Source organism: Euleptes europaea, chromosome 8, assembly GCF_029931775.1.
Source record: "Euleptes europaea isolate rEulEur1 chromosome 8, rEulEur1.hap1, whole genome shotgun sequence".
In the NCBI taxonomy this organism is placed as follows: domain Eukaryota; kingdom Metazoa; phylum Chordata; class Lepidosauria; order Squamata; family Sphaerodactylidae; genus Euleptes; species Euleptes europaea.
In genome coordinates this window covers 51,880,235-51,902,915 of record NC_079319.1, presented here as the reverse complement: position 1 = coordinate 51,902,915, position 22,681 = coordinate 51,880,235, and the positions used below count along the sequence as shown (strand labels likewise).

General features: G+C 44.2%; 1 protein-coding gene across 1 annotated transcript in view; it reads left to right on the top strand.

The window, feature by feature from the left end:
* Positions 1–5,701: 5,701 nt before the first annotated feature.
* The window catches only part of LAMA3 (laminin subunit alpha 3), a 165,783-nt gene continuing 148,803 nt past the window's right edge, over positions 5,702–22,681 (top strand). Inside the window, exons 1-2 of the mRNA XM_056854930.1 lie at positions 5,702–6,004; positions 14,257–14,409. Coding sequence (XP_056710908.1) covers positions 5,702–6,004; positions 14,257–14,409 — 456 coding nt within the window. The remainder of the gene's footprint in view (positions 6,005–14,256; positions 14,410–22,681) is intronic.

The window sequence follows — 22,681 nt, the reverse complement described above, 5'->3', positions numbered from 1 at the left end:
AGGTCACGGAGCAAACCCCCCAACAAGCAAACGGTGTTATTGTTTCTGAAGAACAGAAATGTGCTCTGCATTTCTCTTTTTGTTGTGCTCATCAAAAATTTCTAAAGAAGATGTTGGCAGCAAGTTGTAAGATAAAACGTTCACTTTACTCACACATAACCTTGACTGAGTGCTGAACTAGCCCTTGGCAGCGAGAACACAATGCAGCGTCTCTATTTACAGTTGCTGAGAGTTAATTTGGATACTCTGCAGAAAAAAGGTTACTTGCATGTGTACTCTGTGCATGCATGGGAACTGCAAAGGGGTATGTGGCGAAAGGTAGCCTAGCTGTGTATACAATATTCTCATAAGTCTCACATGTCTCTATATATTTATAAAGCATTAATTTTATTTCGAGCAAGCAAAAGATACTTTAATCATCAGCAGATCTGTTACTTATGATAATTCTGAATACAAACTAGTTACAGTATTGTAAGAAAATGAAATTATCTTCAGAAAAATTATAATGAGCTATAGCTTCTAACAACATCGGGTAATGTTTCTATTAAATGTGTACGTTTAACTAAACGGTAGTGGAAGAAAAAAGGAGTGGAATAAAAGCTGGGTACCCAAGGTTCGGTGAAAGGAAAATATATATGTCTATGTATAAATACTGAAAGAATAATTTATTAGAAGCGCTATATAAAAGTTAAAATTATTTAAAAGCATTAAAATAGCACAATGGCATTTCCTGAGGTTGATAACTATAACCATGTACCAAACACGTTACGGCCTATGGGGCCTTCATCAGTGGTTAATTAAAACCCTTTGTAAACCTGCACACATTTACAAAAATAAATTGATGAATACAAATACAAACAGTTCAAACCAACCAGGCATGGGTATATGTTGTAAATTATATTCTCAATTACTCAAACATCTGGTATAATAGGTTCTTGTAATACTGGTTAGTATAAGTCTCTCAAATACTATGTGCAGGTATCAACCTAGTAAAGCAGCGTTTAACTAAACGGTTCTTCTCATTGGCTTTTTTCCTGGAATACCAAAGAAAGTCTGCAGTTACAATTTTAAAGAATTAAATGGAGGGAAAAAAAGGAAAGTAATTATCCTGTTCCTGCAGAAAGGAGTCATTTGGGGACTTGATGATGGCTTGTATTTTATTTGGAGCTGCCTGAAGTTACACAAGATGACCAATAGGGGAAGCTTTGCTATGCTGTTAAATTTGGCTCTGATTGCCATAATGCTAAGGGGTGAGCAGCCGTTACTCCTGGCCTTGCCAGCAAATTACGCCATAATGAAACAATAAAGTTAAACTGCTACATATGCATCACCATTCTTGGAGTTATGGAATATTTAGCAACATCGGACCAAGGTCATAGAACAGGTTGCCAACTGGCCACCTCTGGCAATTCAGTGCACCAGTTCTAGCCACCACATATCTAATACTGCAGGAAAACCTTTTGCATCACCTCAAATATGCTTTCAGATGCCAGCCATGAAGTATAGAAGCATAGCATAATCGAGAGATGTGCACACATGCATAAATGAGAACACAGTCTTTTTTTGGTGGGGGGAATCCAGTGAACAGAGTAATAATGGAGAGGATACTTATTTGAATACTCTTGACATGTGCTGTGTGTGATGCAGATGTTCTGGATGTGCTGGGTGCATACACTTTTGAGCACCTTTTGGCTGCTCTGTTTACACTGGAGCACACCAAAATTGGCTAGAGGCAGTGATGATGTACGATTTGAGTACCAAAGGAACATTGTCTCTCCCTATGGTGGTTCTCCATTACAGCCAGATCTAAATTTGAGGTAGGACAAAAGTAATCACTTCCCCATTTGTAACAATCTCTCATTCAAATGATTATTTCCCACTGAGCAGTAGATTAGCCCTGTGAGAATGCTGGATGAAGACAAGGAGCCCATCATTCATGATTGGTAACATATATTTTTTGAGATCAGAGTGTTTACCTTTGTTATTGTCTTAATTTTCATAACAACAGCAGGTGACTACTATTCCTACGTCATATGAAGTGCACTCATAACATGCATTAACCATCTTGTGGAAGCATATACAACTTAATTTCCAGATCACTCACAGTTTCCCAAAGATCAACCCTTTCTTACAATGAAAGTCTGATTGTTGAATGACCAATTCTATAAAATAAATATTTGGATATAATAATTTTTAGTATTTGTTCCATGATTGCAAAAACTGTCAAGATATCTACTGACTTAAACTGTTCTCTCTTGGACCACCATAATAAAGCTCATAATGGCATATAAACAACATCATGTTCCAGTCCATTCTCTTTCTTTAGTATTTTCTTATATTAGCAGACCAATTTAGGTAGCATTGTAATAAATATTACTATTACACATTTTACAATTTTCAGCTGTTTTACCCTCAGATCTGTGGAACTGTCATCATCATCTATATATCTATTTCCCAAGTATGCCCTATATCTTTGGTTATCTAAATCCATGGAACGGGGCCACACTTACCCCAAACAGAAGTTTCTGCAAACTTAGGGGATACCCCAGGTTTGCAGGAACATCTGACATACTTAAAAATACATTTGAGGGGGGTTAAATTCCTCCCAAAATAAAAAAGCTGTACATGCACAGACCTTCAAGGGCCCCAGTGGCGGCTCCTGTGGCTTCTTCAGCCATCCCAGAAGGACTCTGGGAGAGGCTCTGCGCCCGGCTGTGGTGGCAGAAGACACCAGGAGAGGCTCTACTCCCAGCTGCTGCACAGGGCTACTCTGGGTGTGGAGAGAAAAAAGAAGGGGGATTGACTTGGTGGGGAGAGAATAGAAGGGAGAATTGGCTTGGAGGGAACAGAGTAAGAAGGGATTGGCTTGGGGGGAGAGAAAGAAAGTAGGGGATTGGCTTGGGGAGAGAGAGAGAGACAGAAAAAAGAAGGAATAACGGTAGTGGGGGAGGGAGGATGACAGCCATGGCCAAAATGAAAAAAACCCAACAGAAACAGAGAGAGAAGGAATGATAGTAGTGTATGGGGGGAAGGCAATGGTGGGGTGAATGGAATGGTTGCCCCTGCACATTCCTTGCGGGTCCCTGCTTGTCTGTATACTAATAGTGAAGTCGGCTGAATCTGAGGATACTTAAATCCGGTGACTGGAGCTATGAACAAGTAAGACAGATCTTTCTGGAAACTTGAAAGGGGCCTCAGGTTTGCAGAAAAATGCGAAATTTAAAATATATATATTGGGTTTAAAAAACAAAACCCTAAAATGATAAAATGAATGCCTGTAGCTTTAAGCAATGGATTCCCTCAGTGGCTGTTGCTAGGCAACCACACTATTCCAGGCTTGGTTCTGTCCATAAAAAGGCAGGGGGAGGAGCAGGGTCCTTTCCAGGCCTTTTTTGCCCTTTGAGAGAGGACTCATTGGGGCCAGCCCTGAGTCCCAGAGTTGCCAGTTTCAGGTTGGGAAATTCCTAGAGATTTTGTGGTAGAGTCTGAGGAGGGCAAGGTTTGGGGAAGGGAGAGGTCTTGCCCTAATATGAGAGGTCTCACCTGAATATAATGCCATAGAGCCCAGTCTCCAAAGCAGTCATTTTCTCCAGGGTGACAACTCTCTGTCATCTGGAGTTCAGTTGTAAATCTGGGACATTTTTAGGTCCCACCTGGAGGCTGACAACCCTAGGGCTGGACGAAACCTCTAGGTGACTTGATACCATCCGACTTGCATGACTCAACCAGGCCTGAGTGCTTGCTACTGTTCAATAGCAGCCACCCTATGAAAGCCAGTGTGGTGTAACAGCGCTTCAGAGTAGGATATGGGAGAGCCACGTTCGAATCCCAATCTTGCTGTGGAAGCTCACCGGGTGATTTTGGACCAGTCTCATACCAACATGAGGATCCTGTTGGTGGGTGAGAAGGAGAGAAAGAAGCAGGGAAGGGGAGAGGATATTGGGGTTGCCAGGAGGAGGGAAAGGGGAAATAATGTGGGGAGGGGGACACAGGGAAAGTGATGTCCTTGAGGGTTCCCTACCATGCAAGTGGACTTGGTCCAGCAGCGGGCACCACACAACTGGGACATAATTTCCCTAGGAAGAGGCTGCAGGAGGGGGAGGGGGTAAAAGAGAGGCAGATAAAGGTAGGTTGGCTGTTGGGTGGAAAAGAGAAGAAAGCAGGAAATGGGGAGAAGTTATAGGCCAGGGGCTTTCAGGGAAGGGGGAGGGAAAGAAATAGTGGAGGAGGGGGAAATTAGATTCCCCTTGCAAATTCCCGTTTGTTCTTCCTGTTTTACTGATTGGAAACTGTGTCTCATAAATAAGAGAATTTCCCAACTATGCACATTATTTCCCAACTATGCACATTTTTATGTTAATGTGTATGTCACTGCTGCTCTCATCTGTAGGGGCTATGGTTCAGTGGCATCTCTAGTTAAAAGGATCAGGTAGAAGGTAACGTCAAAAGACCCCTGCTGCCTGTTGGCAATATTGCCCTTTGTAGAGTAATGATCTGACTCAATGAAAGGTTGTTTACAGTGCAATCCTAAATAGAGTTACACTCCTCTTCAATGGGTTTAGAAGGGTGTAACTGCTCAGAATTGCACTGTTAATGTGCCATGCTGTTAACATTTGAAGCAGGGAACCACATGGGAGTGGTAACTTGTATGCCAGAGGAATGTGGGAAACCACTGTGTAATTGGCCTGTCCTGTCACTGGTGCTTCCCCATTTTATATATTATGGTGTAACATAGAATTACATCTCGAAGAAGAAGAAACTGCCCTACACGTGCTACGTAAGAATAGAACATACTTGTGGTGAGAATGTTTTTCAGGCATAAGACCATTTTCACACGGCTCGTAAATTAGTTTTGCCAAGTGTATTGGAACATAATGCCTACGTTTAAAATTTAAAAGTGTTTTGCTTCACTGTTCATAGTGACACTGACATCCTGGACATTCAGCGCTCACAAGTTTAATTGCCATTTTCAGAAGCCTGAAAGTGGTCTGTAACGTAAATGTGATGTGGGCATTTGTGAGCAAGGGCAACCTTATTCTGTTCTTCGTTACAAACGTTCATTTACAAATAGCGGGAGAAGTCCCAACGGCCTTCTTAACACCTCCCGTGAATTTCTATTTACATCCGTTGGTTTATTTTGTGGGAAACATTCCTATCCTATTTTCTCCCGACCGACACGCAATGCTGGAAGACCGCGTTCATTTCCAAGCACCTTTCACATGTGCTCCATAATCCACTTGGAATGCACTCGAGCCATCGGTTGCAAGTGGATGTGGCCAGCTCGCCCAGTCAAACCCAGTGCATTGACCGGGCATTGAGAGGGCATTATTTGGCACGCGTGAAAGCAACGTGCATGCCACCGATGTTTGCACAGAAACCAGTCCCGTCGCCGGTTCGGATCTGGAAGGGGGGACAGCCTTGTTCTCAGCCCTCCTACCCCGCCGTGTCGGCCACGAGGCCCACCCGTGGGCGGACGCCTGGCTGCCGGGTCTCCATTGGCCGGGCGGGAGAGGCCAGAGCAGGGCCTCCCGCTTCCCCGGGTCCGCGCGCTGACTTGGGATCCCAGCGGGAGCAGCAGCGCCGCCCCGCGCGCACAGGGGGAACTCTCCGGGGCGTCCTCGCCTGCGCCACCGCCTCTCTCCGCTCCTAATCCGGGCCAAGCTGCCCGGCCGGGGGGACTCCGCGCGCGCCGGAGGGAGCCATGGCCCCGAGCCGCCGGGCAGCCCCCCTCGCCGCCTTGACGCCCCCGGGGGCCTGCACGGTCCTGGCGCTCTGCTGCTGCTGCTGCTGCTGCTGGCCCCCCGGCGGCGCTCAGGCGGCCCCGCTGGGCTCCCCGCAGGAGCCGGGGCTCAGCCTCCAGCCGCCGGACTTCAACCTGGCGGGGGCGGCCCGCCTTTGGGCCACGGCCACCTGCGGCCAGGACGAGAGCCGGACGCCGCGCCTGGAGCTCTACTGCAAGCTCGTCGGGGGCCCCGCCGCCGCCCCCGCCGGCCAAGCCATCCAGGTAAGCCGCGGGGGGCGGCGGAGCTAGGCTGGTTGGCTGCGGAGGCAGCGGGACGGACCGAGCCCCCCGGGCAGAGTCGCCAGGCCAGGGATGCACGCGAGGCTTTGCCGCTCTCTAGACGCACGCTGTCCCCATCCGAAGTCTCAAAACTCTGCATGGGGGCTTTGGGTTGAGTTTGGAGGATTTGGCTGGGGGAAATGTGCGTCTAGAGAGCAGCAAGTCCAAGGCAAAACCTCCCGTGCGTCAGTGCCCTTTTGGGTTGGGGGAAATGTGCATATAGCGAGAGGTAACGCCAAGGCATCGCCTCCCGTGCGTAAATGGCCCAACTGCGCCGGAGCGGCTCAGCCAGGTTTGCCTCCGAAGTGGCGCTTGGCGCGGGACCCCCCTTGCTCCAGCGCGTAATAAGGGCCGCGTAAGGAATGGTAGAAGGGAGGATCCCATCCCGGCGAGGCTTCCGTGTCTACCGAGAGCGGGCATGCTGGCACAGAGGCGTAGGCTCGCCACCCTATGGCGGAACGCCTGCAAGACAGCGTTTCAACAGGTGCAGCTCTCCATCCTGTCTCCGCTGCCGGACCCGGCGCCAGTTGAATATGTGCGCGTCGCGAACCTGTTAAAGGCCATTTATGCCCGGGAGGTTTTGCCTTGGGTTTGCCGCTCTCTAGATGCACGTTTTCCCCATCTGAATTCTCAGAACTCTGCATGAGGGCTTATTGTTGAGTTTTGAGCATTTGGATGGGGAAAATGGGCATCTAGAGAGCGGCAAAACCTCCCGGGCATAAATGGCCTTTGGCCAGAAGGCTTGCCGATTAAAAAAAAAAGGGGGGGGGGAGGAAATAAGAACCTGCTGTATGTACTGAAGATCATTTAATACCGGTTATTCGTCCTTGCTTTAACCTCCTGCTCACAGTCCAGGTGGCTAAAAGAAAGTGTTCAGCGCCTCTTTATGAGTGACATGACAGTTCCCCTCATTTCAATGAAATCAAAGGGTGGTCGTTATTTTGGATTAATGAACATCTACTGCTTGTTATTGATTGTGCGCACAGAACCAGGATGTAGTAGTTAGTTGTTCTGAATCCATGGTGACAGAATCACTAAAGGAATTAGTGAAATATTAGGACTGCAATATTGTCATTTTAGAAATGAGGAAACGTGTATTCCACCAGAGTTTTTGAGATGAGTTTTGAATAAGGGAGCAGCACCTGTTTTCCCCAGGCAATCCGAAGCTGCACCTCCTCTGACCCAGGTGGTGCAGTGTGAGGTTGAACCTTGGGGCCTCCTTGGTTTCTAACCTGCACTCTTCTTCCCATACTGTTATAGTGTTGGTTATTATGCTTGTTGTAGGAAATGTAATTGAAACCAGCTAGATGATAGAATAATCACTTTTATGATTGAATTTTTTAAAGCAATCACTGTGTTGTTGGAAGAGGAAAAAATCAGATAACCAGGAACAAAACAGATTCCTGCATTCTGGAATCTTTTTCTTCTATGTGTCAGGGTGTAATGCCGTTTACTCTTGCTGTTCTCGAGCTATATGTAGGTATGTAATGTTCTACAGGGTCCATGAACCTACCTTCCTACTGTGTTTGATTCAACTAAATTTACGATCCGCTGCTTCTCATGGCAAGGTGTCTTTTTAAAATACTATTTAAATACATGGCTTGGTTTTCCAAGTCCAGAATCCCTGACCCTTCTAAACTAAACTTAAGTCACTTATTGCCTGTTGCCCAAATGGATGTGAAGAGCATGAGAATCAAATAATCTGTTTAGAGTCCTAAATTAGAGTTATATCCTTCTACGTCTTTTAAAGTCAGTGGGCTTAGAAGGGTGTAACTCTGCTTAGGATGGCACTGTTAGTGTCTCCGGAGCACAAAAATGGCAAAACTGCCAAGCTCTGGTTTTTGTACTTATGTGTATTATATGGTTATCACAACAGTAAAATGAAAATTCAGAGACAATATTTCAGGGTTGGCTTTAAGAAAATACACTTCCCTTAGGTGTTTTGGCAGTAACTTGTAGGATCTTGTCTATCTGGAAACAACAGTAGAATAAGATGAAGAGAGCCAGGGTGATGTAATGATCAGTGTTGGACTAGGACCAAGGAGACCCGGACTCAGATCCCTGCTTATTTGGTGACCTTGGGCTAAATAATCTTTCTCCGCCTAACCTACCTCACCAGATTGTCCTGAGGATAAAATGGAGGAAGGGGAAACCATGTATGCTGCCTTAAGCTCTTTGAAGTAAGTGGGATAAAAATGTACCAAATAAACAGATTTTAACAAAACAGTATCATATATTATGGATCATTAGTTCTACATTGGCTAATCTGATGAGGAGTGATGCAGGTTGGTTGCCAGGCAAGTTTTAAATTAGCCAGTTTGCTTTGTATATGTTTGATTTCCATCCATTTAACTGGTTCTCAGTGCTAATTAATGGACAGTTTTAGCTTGAGGCAAACCACCTCTGTTAGTCTCTTGTCTTGAAAACCCTACTGGTTTGCCGTAAGTCAGCTGCAACTTGATGACACTTTACACACCCACGTGTTGAAATGAACTAATGGATGTAAAAGAGTTTAGGTTGTTTTTGTTTTCCAGGGGAGATGGCAATCCTTGTTGGAGATGATTTTCCAAATAGTATTTATGTGCTGTGCAGGAGATTAGTGGTGGTATAGGAAGCAAAGTTTACTAAGGTTATTGAAGAACATGTCAAGGGGAAAATATCGGGCTGCAGACTATCATGTTTTGACATTAGTAGAGGAGTCCCAAACAGAGTTACACCGTACTATGTCCACTGAAGTCAATGGGCATAGAAGAGTGTAACTCTGTTTAGGATTGCAGGGTGAGAGGGGGTGTAAAAATTATTACAACAATCTAAGAAACAAAACACATGAACTAAGCCAAGGATACAGTTTCAAGGCTATTGTTTTTATTTCTGCTTATGAAATTAACATCATGTGGCTTAAGGGTGAATGAATATAATTCTTCTGTATGCACTAGGATTGTAGAGAACAGGAGGACTCCTCTTATTTAATATTTGTCTTAGATTCCAGTAGAGAGGTCAGTTGTGTTTTGTGTCTGATCCAAGTTCCCAGAAGGATTACTGATAGATCTGCCTTGGCACAAGGAAACATGCTGTGCTGTGTACAGTATTTGTCTAAATGTGAATGCAGCAGCCTTGTCCCTCTCCGGTTTCTAACAAAGCCTCATTGAGACACATAGCATGAATACTTCTGCAGTTTACCAGGCATTCTTCTTCAAGAGGAGTTCCAAATTCTTTCAAAAGGCTGGGGAAATCAATTCTGGAAAATCAATTCTGGAACAGTACAATGTATATACTATCACACTTTTCTAGTGCAAAGGAACGGGGCAGCCCATTTGTAAAGGACGGGTAGATCCTCAGGGGTTGGGAGTGCTGGAGCCGCGCTTCCTCCTCTGAGGCTTCCCAGCTGCCGTGGAGAAAAAAAGGGATTTAAAATTAGAAAAAAGAAATGGCCCCATTGAAAACAGTAGGGCTGCGCCACCGCCACTCAACGGGGCGTTCCTGGGGCAAATGGGGTTAGGAAGTTGCCCAAAGGGAGCTCTGCCCTCTGGAATGTCCCCCCATGCTGGTGCGGCCGTTCTGTTCAGGGATTTAGGTCCCAGACTGGCTGCCTCGGCAGCAGGGGACGCCGGCGTGTTTGCCACTTTATCCCATGATAAAGTGGCACCTACGCCAGCACGGGGTTATACCACCTCCTAAGGAGATCCCCCCCTCCCTGGATTGCAGCCTTAGTTATGGAATAGCATTTTGTGGTTCAACTCACCCCCCCCCCGCCGAACATGAATTCAGAGAAATAGGAGAGAGTTTAAACAGATGTGTGTGTGTGTGAAGTGATATGCGCACATATATTAATGTCCTTGGTATAACAAGGCAGAGAAAAACGAAACCTTTGGAAATTTCAGGTAATCATAAGGGCAAGATACATTACAGCACCTGCAGCTGGAAATTCCAGGCTAAGCTGCGATGTTGTCCTTGCTATGCCACAGCCCTGTGGTGCTTCAGAGTCATGTATGATTCTTGTCTTCATTTCTTGAAATGCATTTGCCATCGGTAAGAACGCATAATGCAGATTTTAAATGCATATAAGTGGTCTGACAGGGTAATAGTCCTCAGGTACCCCAAAGAGAATTCTCAGTGAGGTATGCCAAACTTCTAAATTCCTACACCTACACAGGCTGTCGATTAAAAGTGGTTTATGCCAAGCAACCTGAAGAGCCTGATCTCGTCAGAGCTTGGAAGCTCAGCAGGGTCGGCCATAGTTAGTCCTTGGATGGAAGACTGCCAGGGAAGGCTAATACGATTAGTAATTTGTTTTTGCTGGATGTTAAAATGTTCTGTCGCTACTTTAAGAACAGAATTCGGGGTAATAGGTTCATGACTGCTTCCACTCTGTACTAACCAACAGCAGCATATTTATGTGCTCAAATCTTTAACCATACTTTCAGGATTGTAACTTCTCTATGAGATGGGCATGGAGTACTTCTCATTCCTGCACAAATATTTTCTCTTCGTGATTTACATCTCTTTCCCTTGTCAGAGTAACATCCTCATTGGTAATTGTAGAAGTCTTGGCTGCAGTACTGAGCTTGGTGGAAAATCCCCAAATCTTCTTGGGAATCTTCCTGTAATCTTCTTGCTGCCTCCTGGAGTTCAGCGCACATATCGTTAATCACCAAACGTACTATGCATACTTATTAACATCTAGTACTCTCAAAAAGTCTGCACTACCTTCCACTTGTGAAATGCAATCCATTTCCCCTTATACATTCAAGCTCTTTTTTGTTTTCTTTTATTGATTTCGCAAAAATTTCTAGCTCCTACCTGATAAACTCTTTCAAAGTTTTAGAGAGGTGGAGGTAATATTTGGGATGATCTCCCCACCCCCCCAGTTATGAAGAAGTTTCAAGAGTTATACCCTGACAGGAATGTGTATAATTTGCCTATCCATGTTCATCTATTTGCTTACTTATAGTTTGCCTTTCTTGCTAGGACTCAAGGCAGATTACAGAATTAGAAAAAGAATGCGATAAAGAAAAACAATATAAAATGTACCATGAACAGTGCAACAACTGGATTACAAAATTTAGAAAAACAAACTGCAACAATTGGAGAGATTCCCCAAGATGGTAATCAATATTGAATGGCCAAATTAGTAACAACTATCAGTAACAGCCAAATTAAAACAACTATAATTAATTTAAAAAAGTAAAACATAGCAAATATGCATATAATTATAGTGGAGAGAAGGAACACATGAACACATGAAGCTGCCTTATACTGAATCAGACCCTTGGTCTATCAAAGTCAGTATTGACTACTCAGACTGGCAGCGGTTCTCCAGGGTCTCAGGTAGAGGTCTTTCACATCACCTACTTGCCTAGTCCCTTTAACTGGAGATGCTGGGGATTGAACCTGGGACCTTCTGCATGCCAAAGCAGATGCTCTATCACTGAGCCACAGCCCCTCCCAAGGAGGCAGAAGGTATGATGAAATAGCTGTGTCTGGATCTGGTGCCTGAAGGTGAGCAGGAAGTGTGATAGAGGAGCCTCCTGGGACCTGGAATTCCAAAACCTGGGCACACAACCGAGAAGGCTGGTCACCCATACCCACAACAACAAACATAGAGCAGGCCCTCCTCTAATAACCAGGGAACACAGGTAGCTTCATATGGAACAAGGCAATCTTTATGATATCCAGTCTCCGAATCATGTAGGAATTTAAATTTCAAAACAACACCTTGATTTGGGCTTAGAAATAGTCTGGAAGCTAAAGAAGAAGTGTAGATGTTGGCAGTAGTCCAGTTTACACGTTCTAAACCTGCTGAGAGCCAGCATGGTATAGAGGTTAAGAGCAGTGGACTCTAATCTGGTGAACTGGATTGGTTTCCCCACTCCTGTACATGAAGCCAGCTGGATGACAGTGGGCTAGTCAGTTTTGAGTTTCCCAGATCCTAGTCCAACACCGTAACCACTACACAATGCTGGCTGTGCTTCTAGCCAGTCTGTTTATACCCCACTTTTCTCCATTTTATAACATAATTCTCCCCTTGCCTCTTTTTGTCTCATGACAAAAACACTGTGGAGTAGGTTAGACTGAGAGTGTCTAGCTCAAGGTAGCTGTGTAAGTTTCCATGGCAGAGTGAGAAATTTAACCCAGCTCTCCCAGATTTTCGTCCACTACTCTACCACTATACTATTCTAGCTTTTAAATTAAAGTTTCCTACTTCTCTAAGTTTGGGAAGAAAAATTTCTAAACAACAAGACCCCAGGCCATATTTCCGTATATCTCAAAATCCTGTATGTTCATGACAACTCTAGGAGAAACAGATGATGTAATCGTTAGGACATGCACACCTGCTTTAATGATGAATACCAACCAGATTTTAAACATGGGGCCTAGTCTGTTGGAATTGAGGCATGTGTACCATATCAGAGAGACGCAGCGATTGCCAATGTGAAGTGAAGGGGAAGGCTTTATCCAATGACCTGTTTTCCCTCAGCTCCCCTCCGCCACCTTTATTGGCAGCTCTTGTGGAATGTACTTTAAATAACTAAAATACTTTCTGTTCCTGGAGAATGTTTTGACGTACATGTTGGAAACATTACTAAACCTTGTCTTCAGCACACCAAGTGACCTAGTTAAGTAGTAACAACTCTCCAAAAAGCCTAATAACTGGTAGCAAGCTAAAATCTTATCAAGTTTGACAGGGTTAGAGCACCAGGGTTAGAGAGTCCCATTCAGGGCCCTTGTGTGTATGGTAGGGATGAATGCTCTTTACTGGAAGGTGGTAAAGCACATGCTGAAAGCTCATTGCCATGTTATTTCAGAAATAAAATATTTTTCTTTCATGATTCATGAGAGTACATGTATAGAATGGTGTCATTTGTGGATGTGTGTGTGTGTGTGTGTGTGTGGAGCCATGTCACAAGTGTGTACTGGATTCAGAGGAATGACACTTGTGTCCTGGCCCAGTTCTCCTAACCCTACTCACTGCTAATAGTTCCCAGTGTCTTTCTCTGTTTACCAAATGTCACTACCTCTCCTCTCCTCCCCAAATAGAAAGACCACTGCTGCCTGGAAAGGAAAGGGTAGGATCAGGGCTTATTTTTCAGACTCGCAGTGCTACTCTTCCCCCCCCCCCCCAGTAACTGCATCCTTCGGTACACGTTGGAACACAGCACTCCTTCCTTCCCTCCATGCCTCTAGTTTGCAGGAAGAAGCAGTGCAACCCCCTGGCCCTTTGCTGCAATCACAGAGGGAGGCAGTAATCTTTGATCTCTTGCTCTCTGCAAGGGATCCATATCAGTAGAGACTGAGCCAGCAAGTGTAGTGCTTATTTTCCTCTCCAGAGGAACAAATATGAGCCTTCTGTGTGGAAAGGGTGTGGGTGAAGGCACGCACTCAAAAACACCGTTGGAATGGGAGATAAACCTTCTCTCCTGCCCTGATGGTCAACAGGTTTGTTCTGTCCTAAAAGGCAACCCTTTTATCTTTTTCTCTGTAGAACTCAGTTGAAGCCACAGAGTCCTGATTCAGCCCTTGTCTGCATTTTCTCACTTGGGTTCTGTTTGCCCCTGCCTGTTTCAAACAGCACTGAGTAACTCCAGAAGTAGCATCAGGAGCAAACGACTTCAGCCCTGACACTTTAGTGAGAGAAATAAACTATTGCTATTCCTTTCTGTCTCCATACTGAAGAGAGAAGTAGTGGGTATGTTTCAGATAATGTTTTTCAGAAGGGCATCTATCTAATAAATTCTGGGCAGGAGGGTAGAAGTAGGTACAACCTCTGATGGAGCTGTTCTCACTGTCTCTTCCAAACATCGCAGAAGAAATGGCAGTAAAATTCTACTGGATCTTTCAGAATTATTTACACTGATCTATGCAGTCCAAGCTCTGCTCACAACCTGAGTTCGATCCCGACGGAAGTCGGTTTCAGGTAGCCGGCTCAAGGTTGACTCAGCCTTCCATCCTTCTGAGGTCGGTAAAATGAGTACCCAGCTTGCTGGGGATAAAGGGAAGATGACTAGGGAAGGCACTGGCAAACCACCCCGCAAACAAAGTGCCTAGTAAACGTCGGGATGTGATGTCACCCCATGGGTCAGTAATGACTGGTGTTTGCACAGGGGACCTTTACCTTTTACCTTAATGCTGGTTAAGTACAAACCAGTTTCAGGCCCGTTATGTTTATTCTTATGTCTTTTTGACTTCTCTTGCAGGGCCAGTTTTGTGACTATTGCAATGCTGCTGATCCCAACAAAGCCCACCCAATAACCAATGCTGTAGATGGGACAGAGCGCTGGTGGCAGAGTCCTTCTCTCTCGCAAGGTTTGAAGTATGATGAAGTTAATGTCACTTTAGACCTAGGACAGGTAAGTGTGGATATTGTTGACATTGACTGTTTTCTTTATTCTACACAATGATCCAAAAGAAAGATGAAAGATAATTTGCTAGGAGGACACTGTCTTTCTGTGCAAGTTAGCTTTTGTTCTGGAACATTTAGCTATACTGGTGAGTTTCTTCCCCAAAAATGTTAGCTGTGTCATCCTTGAGCAAAAGGGTTTGATGGCTGGATTTTCTTGCCAAGGAACTAGAGTCTAATAGCTGCTGCCACCAACTCCTGGGACGTCCCAAAACCAAGCACAAGCTTTGAGGGAGAACTTCAAGGTCTTCTACAAATGGGTTCCCCTTGCAAATATGGACCTAGTGTCGTTTAGAAGAAAACATGAAACAAAATAGTCTATATGGTCTTGTTGTGCCTTTCAGTCTCTTCAATAAAGTATGAGTGCACTCTTAATTGATCATGGGCATATGCTTATTTAACAAAGCAGTTTTTAAATGAAGAAAGATAGCATCAGAGTCTTCGTACCTGGAAAACAAAGAAAGCAAAAAATGACTGAACCTGGTTCAGTGTCTGTTTTTCTTAAATGGGGTTACCGACAAAAGGCTAATACACTTACACATTCTGAGGTCCTTTGTTCATCATACAAGAGCTCAGTACAGTCAACCACATGTTTAATGGATTCTCATGTTCTCCAGCGAATCCAGTAGATTTCTAGTGTGGTTTAATTGTCAATTAAACTCTCCTCTTTCCATTAGGGCTTTGATGACTCTTCATCTTCAGTTCTAGAACCCAGGGTCTTAAATTTCATACCCTACAAACTTTTTAAAAAATATTTTAATTTTTATAATTGAGACTTTTGGAACTGCATAGTGTCCTGGTCCTCAGTGAGGGCAATGCTTGGATTCCCTTGGCCTATTATAAGGGGATTATAGGCTTGAAGGAACCACACAGTAGGCTTGATGAAAACAGCTTAAGAAACAGGTTTATTTCAATGGTATTGGTGGCTTGATTATTTCTTTATTTTCCTTTTCTCTAGCCCTCTCAGTATTAGTAACAAAGCTACTTGAGCTAGGGCCTGAGAAAATGTAACAGCTACAGAGCAGGTTTCTTGTTTGACTGATTCAGATTTATATCATGGAATAGAAAGGCGTAACTTTTTAACTGTTCTTGACAGTTAAATTCTACCTATCTTCCAAATACTTGAAGTCCGTAATGGGCCTGCTAACCCTTCTCCCACTAAAATCCAACAAGCTTAAACTCTGTCAGTTGGCCAGCAGTTAACTCTTCCTTTTTTTTCCATTTCAAAATTCTAATCCACCATTTGAAAGTAATTGGCTGAGACTCCTGGAGGGCTGAGCTTGAAACCACCCATCACAGTATCCAGATTAGGCCTTTGCACCCCTTGGTCAGTGAGAACCCTGTGAGCCATTAGTGACATCAAACACCCAAGATGTGTGACCAAATCTCCACAGTGCACTGATGGCTGTTTGCATCTTAATTGAGAGCCTTGGTGGAGATAAGGAGAACAGATATAATATCCAGACTTTTTCTCCTGGGTATTCTAATTCTGCCGTGACCTGGATGGCCCAGGCTAGCCTGATCTCGTCAGATCTCAGAAGCTAAGCAGGGTCAGCCCCGGTTAGTATTTGGATGGGAGACCACCAAGGAAGTTGCTATACAGAGGAAGGCACTGGCAAACCACCTCTGTTAGTCTCTTGCCTTGAAAACCCCATAAGGGGTCGCCATAAGTCAGCTGCGACTTGACGGCACTTGACACACACACATTCTAATTCTAGACCACCAGTTACTCAACTAGGAAACTAGACAACAGAAAGAGGAAGCGATATATTAGATCAGGGGTCCCCAGCCTTTTAGAGCCTGAAGGCACCTTTGGAATTCTGACACAGGGTGGAGGGTGCAACGGCTGAATGGCTGTTGCAGGCAAGCAGAGTTAACCACAGAATCATTGCCACAAGATGCAGAGCCGACCACAAAATATCAGGGAGTGCAGCCATGCAAAACTGTAATAGTAACTCCAACATTTCAGTCAGAAGCTCTGTTTAACAGGTTGCCTTCTAAGCCTTCTGCCAATAATCTGATTCAACTGTATGGCGTTTTTTTATTATTCTTATTCTTATTTTATGTTTGTGTTTTTAAAAGGTTTTTTTTTGTTATTGTGGTTTGTTTGGGTGGTGGTTTTCTGTTTGTAAAATTATTTAATTTTTAAAAAATTGATTCCACAAAATGATTCTACACAGCAGAGAACCGAAGCCGTTGACAAAACGTGAACAAAATGTAAAAAAGACGTTAAGTTGGGAAGTATTTGCTTATCCATGGCCCAAGGAAGACACAAAAGTAATGGCTCAGCCAACACCACTTTAAATGGTCACATAGCAAAAGCTCCAGTAACCTTTAAGCAGGAGTTGTGAGCTCATGTGATGAGGTCTCATTGACCTCACAGGAGCCCAGAAGGGCGACTTACAGGAGCGTGCAGCACTCCAGAGAGGCAAGCAGCATGACTAGGCCAGCAGCCAGAGTGCTAAATGCAGGAGATTAGAACTGATCTTGACCCAGGGCTACAACCCCAACTTTTCCACCATGTTGGTGCTAATGAGCGTTGTTCTTCTCTTACTGGCCACCCACACTTCATACATAAATATGGCAGTTACTGGTCCAGAGGCCACCACATTAGACTGTATCTCTGAGCTCCTGAGCCCAGAGGAATGTCATGAGCTCTACATTCGGATCGCCATCCCTCAAAAGGATGCCAAGGAACCACTTGAGGAGAAGGATCCATTCCCTTCGAGCCAATGGCAAGAAATCTCCAGCGTGGCGCAGTGTAAAAAAATCTTAAACCATTGGCTGGAGATGGAAAGAGGTACTGTTGATTGGGATCGGCTAGCCCGAGCTCTTCGGCAAATTGGCCGCCCGGATGTCTCCAGGGAATTAAAGAAGAGCCTCAACAAGAACAGGAGCTTGGAACCCAAATGGAATGTGGAAGAAAACCACACAATAGAGACGGTAAAGTCAGCTCTGCTCATTCAGAATGAGGCACCCAGTCGGAGGAAGCGCCATAGCCCCATCCAGAATCATAGAAAGGTACTTCCAAAGGAATCAACCTGGGATTTGAGAACTTTCTTCATGCAGTTGTTCCGAGTGCGTTGGTACGCATTGAACATACAGGAGTGCATTGGGCCAGCCACCCGTATAATCCTTGCTGCTTTCATCACCGGACTGCTCCTCTGGCTGGTTTCTGTGTATTATGTCGTTTGCTGGAACTTGGGACAATGTCTCTTTGCCAGCGGGGTTCGCTACAATACTTCCCCTGCTAGGCAGAACATGCGTTTCACTATGATTTGGAATGACCAGCCCAATGAAGACTCTTTGGATGAAGGGGAGGAGGATCCAAGCACATCAGAGGATGAGGAGGAAAGTGAGGATGAATGTTGACTCAGGGAAGGCAAACAATGCAATAAAGTAGAAATTCATTAAATAAATCCACTCATGAATCTTAAAAAAAATAGGCTGCCTTATAAAGTGAATGTATTGTTTTAAAATATTTTCTTGCTTACCTTCAGTCACCCAGTGAAGATCCTTGTGCTATGGTGGCAGCTGCCGCCAAAGTAAGTCTTTAAAAATCTGCTTAGTCAATCAGAAGCCTTTCTGGCAAAAGCCCCACCTGCCTCTGCCCACGTTCTAAAAACATTTGGTGGGCACCAGGAAAGGTTCTGGCAGGCCCCATGCTGCCTATGGGTGTCATATTGAGGACCCCTGCATTTGGATGATGGCGAGCTGTGACATTAATGCTGGAATAAATTGTGTCTTAAGTGCCACTGGAATTCTCTTGAAATTTACTGCAACCGATTTACACAGCCACCCCTCTGGATTTATCATTAAAAAGGTAAAGGTCCCCTGTGCAAGCACCAGGTCATTACTGACCCATGGGGTGACGTCACATCCCGACGTTTACTAGGCAGACTTTGTTTATGGGGTGGTTTACCAGTGCCTTTCCCAGTCATCTTCCCTTTACCCCCAGCAAACTGGGTACTCATTTGACTGACCTCGGAAGGATGGAAGGCTGAGTCAACCTTGAGCCGGCTACCTGAAACCGACTTCCATCGGGATCGAACTCAGGTTGTGAGCAGAGCTTGGACTGCAGTGCTGCAGCTTACCACTCAGCGCCATGGGGCTCCTTGGATTTATCGTTAATTACAAGTAATTGGCTCTGCAAGTGCAGTCTTCAGAATGGAATAATACCGGGGTGCATCTTAACCCTTTCCTACCAGTCCATTGAGAAAAGTTTGTTTATTAAACTATTTATAATTCACTTTTCCTTTTGTTTCAGCTTTGAAGCCATCCTCTAACTTGTAGTTCTACTGTTGGAAGTAGGGCCACAAGTTGGAGGAAGGCTACTTAGGCTGGCAGAAGGCTACTTGGAAAATGGCTGGACCTAACCCAGTACTTTTGAAAATGGCATCAGTCAGACCAAACTTGGATCCATTACAAATCACTGTTACATTGGATTCCAGCAGATTTCTAGACTTATTGGCCACTCTACACCTACCCTTTGGCACCAGACTGGGAATCCTGCATGTAGTGTGGCAGTGGGCACACATGCCTGCTGAACTGTGTACGATGCGAAGTGTGATGCTGGTGTTACAGATTCACAGCCATACACATGTATGATGTTTATCCTTCCCTGTGCTGAGAGAGAAGAGTCATGTAAGTTGGGAATATGTGCATATAATGTTCTAGTTCATCACCTGCCCTGTAGTTTACGTTGGGGATGGAGTAGCTCTGTGAATGTACAAAGAAAACATCTATTTTGTCCTTCCTCCTGAGAGAATTGCCAGCTTCAGGTTGAGATTGTATTTAAATACTTTCTTAAATGGGGTCTAAAGTATTTAGCAGGGTGGAGACCATTATAGAAAGTTTATCCAGATTACTCTGCAACCTAGGGCAACACACTATTTTACACTTCCTTCAGGTTAGGAAAAAAATACTGCATTGTGTGGCATTCCTTAGCTCTCTTATAAAATGAACTGCCATTAAATATGCACAATTAGAGGAAGGGGGTAGCAAATGAAACTACAGGTTTTTCAGATGCTGTGTTCCTCCTATTCTTTCTTAAAGATGACCAGTGACTCCCTTCCGTCCTGAATGTAATATTTCAGAACTTTTTAAAGAGTGGGAAACAATATCCTCTAGCTTTATTTTCTTGAAAAACCAAATGCTGCTTGGGTATGCAAAGGCTCCCTACCCCCCCACCGGTATTCATGTCCAATGGGAGTATTCTAGTTAAGGATTCTTTGGAAGAGCACTTATTTGTTTATTTCATTGAACACGTTGACTGCTGATAACCAGCCTGTTTACAAATCCATCAGCAGAGCATACTGAAAGCAGACAGCAACACTGCTCACCCTAAATCGGATTCTCGGTGAGGGTCCCTGAACCTGACTTGTATCACTCTGCCTCTGTAGCTGAATTCAGATGTGACATCCAACCATCTAGGAATGAGCCGTATGCTCATGTGTTCCCTCTGTGTTCGCCTCCCTTTTTCTCTTGCATTCACCATTTCAATTAGTCACTATTTGATTGAGAGGCAGCGTGGTGTAGTGGTTTAAGAGCAGTGGACTCTTAACTGGGTTGTTTTCCCACTCCTACACATGCAGCCGGCTGGTGACCTTGGGCTAGTCCCAGCTCTCTTAGAGCTCTCTCAGCCTCACCTACCTCGCAAGGTGTCTGTTGTGGGGAGAGGAAGGGAAGGAAATTATAAGCTGGTTTGATTCTCTTTAAAAGGTAGAGAAAGTCGGCATATAAAAACCAACTCTTTTTCTTCTTCTTTAGTGCAAAGCATAGTTCACAATAATTAACAACAACTAGGGGGAAAACCTGAATTAGAATATGGAAGGGCTGGAGTGAGAGGAAACAGGGCAGGTGAACACCAGTTTTCTTCATGTATATGCAGACCTTGGTTTAACATTACGGCTGAACTGAGCCATGTTGCTATATCTCTACATTGAAACTTGCTATAAACTGTTTCTCTGTTCATCCCAATAGCTGTTACTAATGTCACATTCCAAAGGCAAGCGAGAGAGATTTCCAGGACATTAAGGCAACCATCCGCAGTTAACGCTATTACATTCCTGCCTAGCCATTAATCTGCCAAGGCAGAATCATAGCAATAAGCTCATTAATACTAAGACAGAAGAGTATGATTTGGCAAAACCATAGTTATTAATCTTGGAGATTCCCACCCAGTTTGCCAGGTCATAAAGAATGCTTTCCCAAGTTCTGTCGTGCCACATTGTCATGTTTCTGGATAGTAGCTGTGCTGGTTATTGTTCATAGCTATATGGCCACATTTATTCTTGACCCTTTGCTTCACACCTGTTTAACCCATCAATCTTCTCCCCTTTCCTTGTTATGATGGGTGTTGATTTTTAGGCATACAGTTCTGAGATGCTTGTAAAGGCCTATGGGAAGGGGCCTTTGGCAATTTTTGTTCCAATTGAAAGGCTGCACGTTCCTTAAGCACAGTCTACCTTCTTTATCTCAGACCACACTTCTTACACCCTCTCCAGCAAAATACCTGGAGAGGAGAAGGTAGACACTTGTAGAAGTTTGGGAATTTATAAGCTGCCTCTCTGGAGCCTAATTTATGATGGAGCCTAATTTATGATGACTTACAAGTAAAACAATACAATAAAATCATTTTAAAAAATTAACTATATAAAAATGGGCCAGAAACCAACATACCTTAAGGGCCACCTTCTCTCAAATGAACTAACCCATTCACTCAGGTCATCTTTGGAAGCCATATTTTGGTTGCCCACACTATCTGACGCTAGATGGGTGGCAGCCCTAGCAAGGGCCATGTCAATAGTGGTGGAATTCCCTCCCCAGGGAGATTTGTCTGTCTCCCTCTATCGGTGTTTTCTGCCAGCAGGTGGAGACTTATTTAATCTTGTTTGGCATACCCCAAACCGTTATTGGACCTCCTTGGTTCTGAATCTGTTTTTGTTGAATTATTTTATAATTTTAAATGTTTTTAATTGTTCAGATGTTTGTATGTTTACAGCCTTGGGGACTCCGGTCGGGTTGAAAAGCAGCATAAAAATGTTTCAAATAAATAAGTACACCATAAAACAGCCAATGAGCACACTAAGAACAGACCTCGGACTAGAAATATATCCATAAAACAGCTAAAAAGATAAAACCCTTCACTTAAAAGCCTGGGTAAAAAGAAGTGTTTTGGCCTGGCACCTAAAAGACAGTATGGAAGGCAGCAAGCGAGGGCATTCTAGAGGTGAGGGATACTTTTATTACATGGGAGATATTTTAAACATTGGTCTATTTCTGAATGTGTGTGTGTGTAGCTATTATATCACTCTTTTCAGACCAGTGAGGACCCAGATAGGCTTACACTCTTCCCTCATCCATTTTTTCCTCACAACCACTACCACCTTGGCTGAGAGCAAATGACTGGCTCAAAGTCACCAAGCAATAGGGTTGCCAACCTCCAGGTACTAGCTGGAGATCTCCTGCTATTACAATTGATCTACAGCCAATAGTGATCAGTTCACCCGGGGAAAATGGCCGCTTTGGCAATTGGACTTTATGACATTGAAGTCCCTCCCCTCCCCAGTCCCCGCCCTCCTCAGGCTCCAACCCAAAAACCTTCCGCCGGTGGTGAAGAGGGACCTGGCAACCCTACCAATACCAAGCAAGCTTCCATGGCCCACTGGTGATTCCAACCTGAGTCTCTCAGATTCTAGTTGGACATGCTGGTTTAATGTACTGTTCAGCTCTTCAAAAAAATAAAGTTTAATTTGCTGCCTGCTCGTTTCTGCTAGATGCAGAGAGGATTAGAATTGCCTTCCTACCACATCACTTGAGAACTATTGTTGAAAGCCACGTCATACATGGTCATACAAGGAAAAATTAGGAGAGCATATTTTTAAAAGTCTTTTGAAGTCCTTTTGCAGACTTTGTATTATTTCATCCGATTTTGCTCTGGCTTGGCCTGCATAGTAACACAGTGACTGTTTTACTTCACAGAATTATTTTGGATTTATGTTGCCCCAGGATAAAACTGGGTGCATACAGAAGTACATGCACAGACATGTGGGCTCATTCACATCTTAATGTAAAAAAAGGTCAGTAGAGTGCAAAAAAGTGGAGGAAGGATATACATTGTGGTATCTATATTTAAAAAGATGCAAGTGAAATCATAAAGCATTGCTTTAAACAACAGTGAATCTATATTAAATATTTGGACATTGTTGTGATCATCAGGG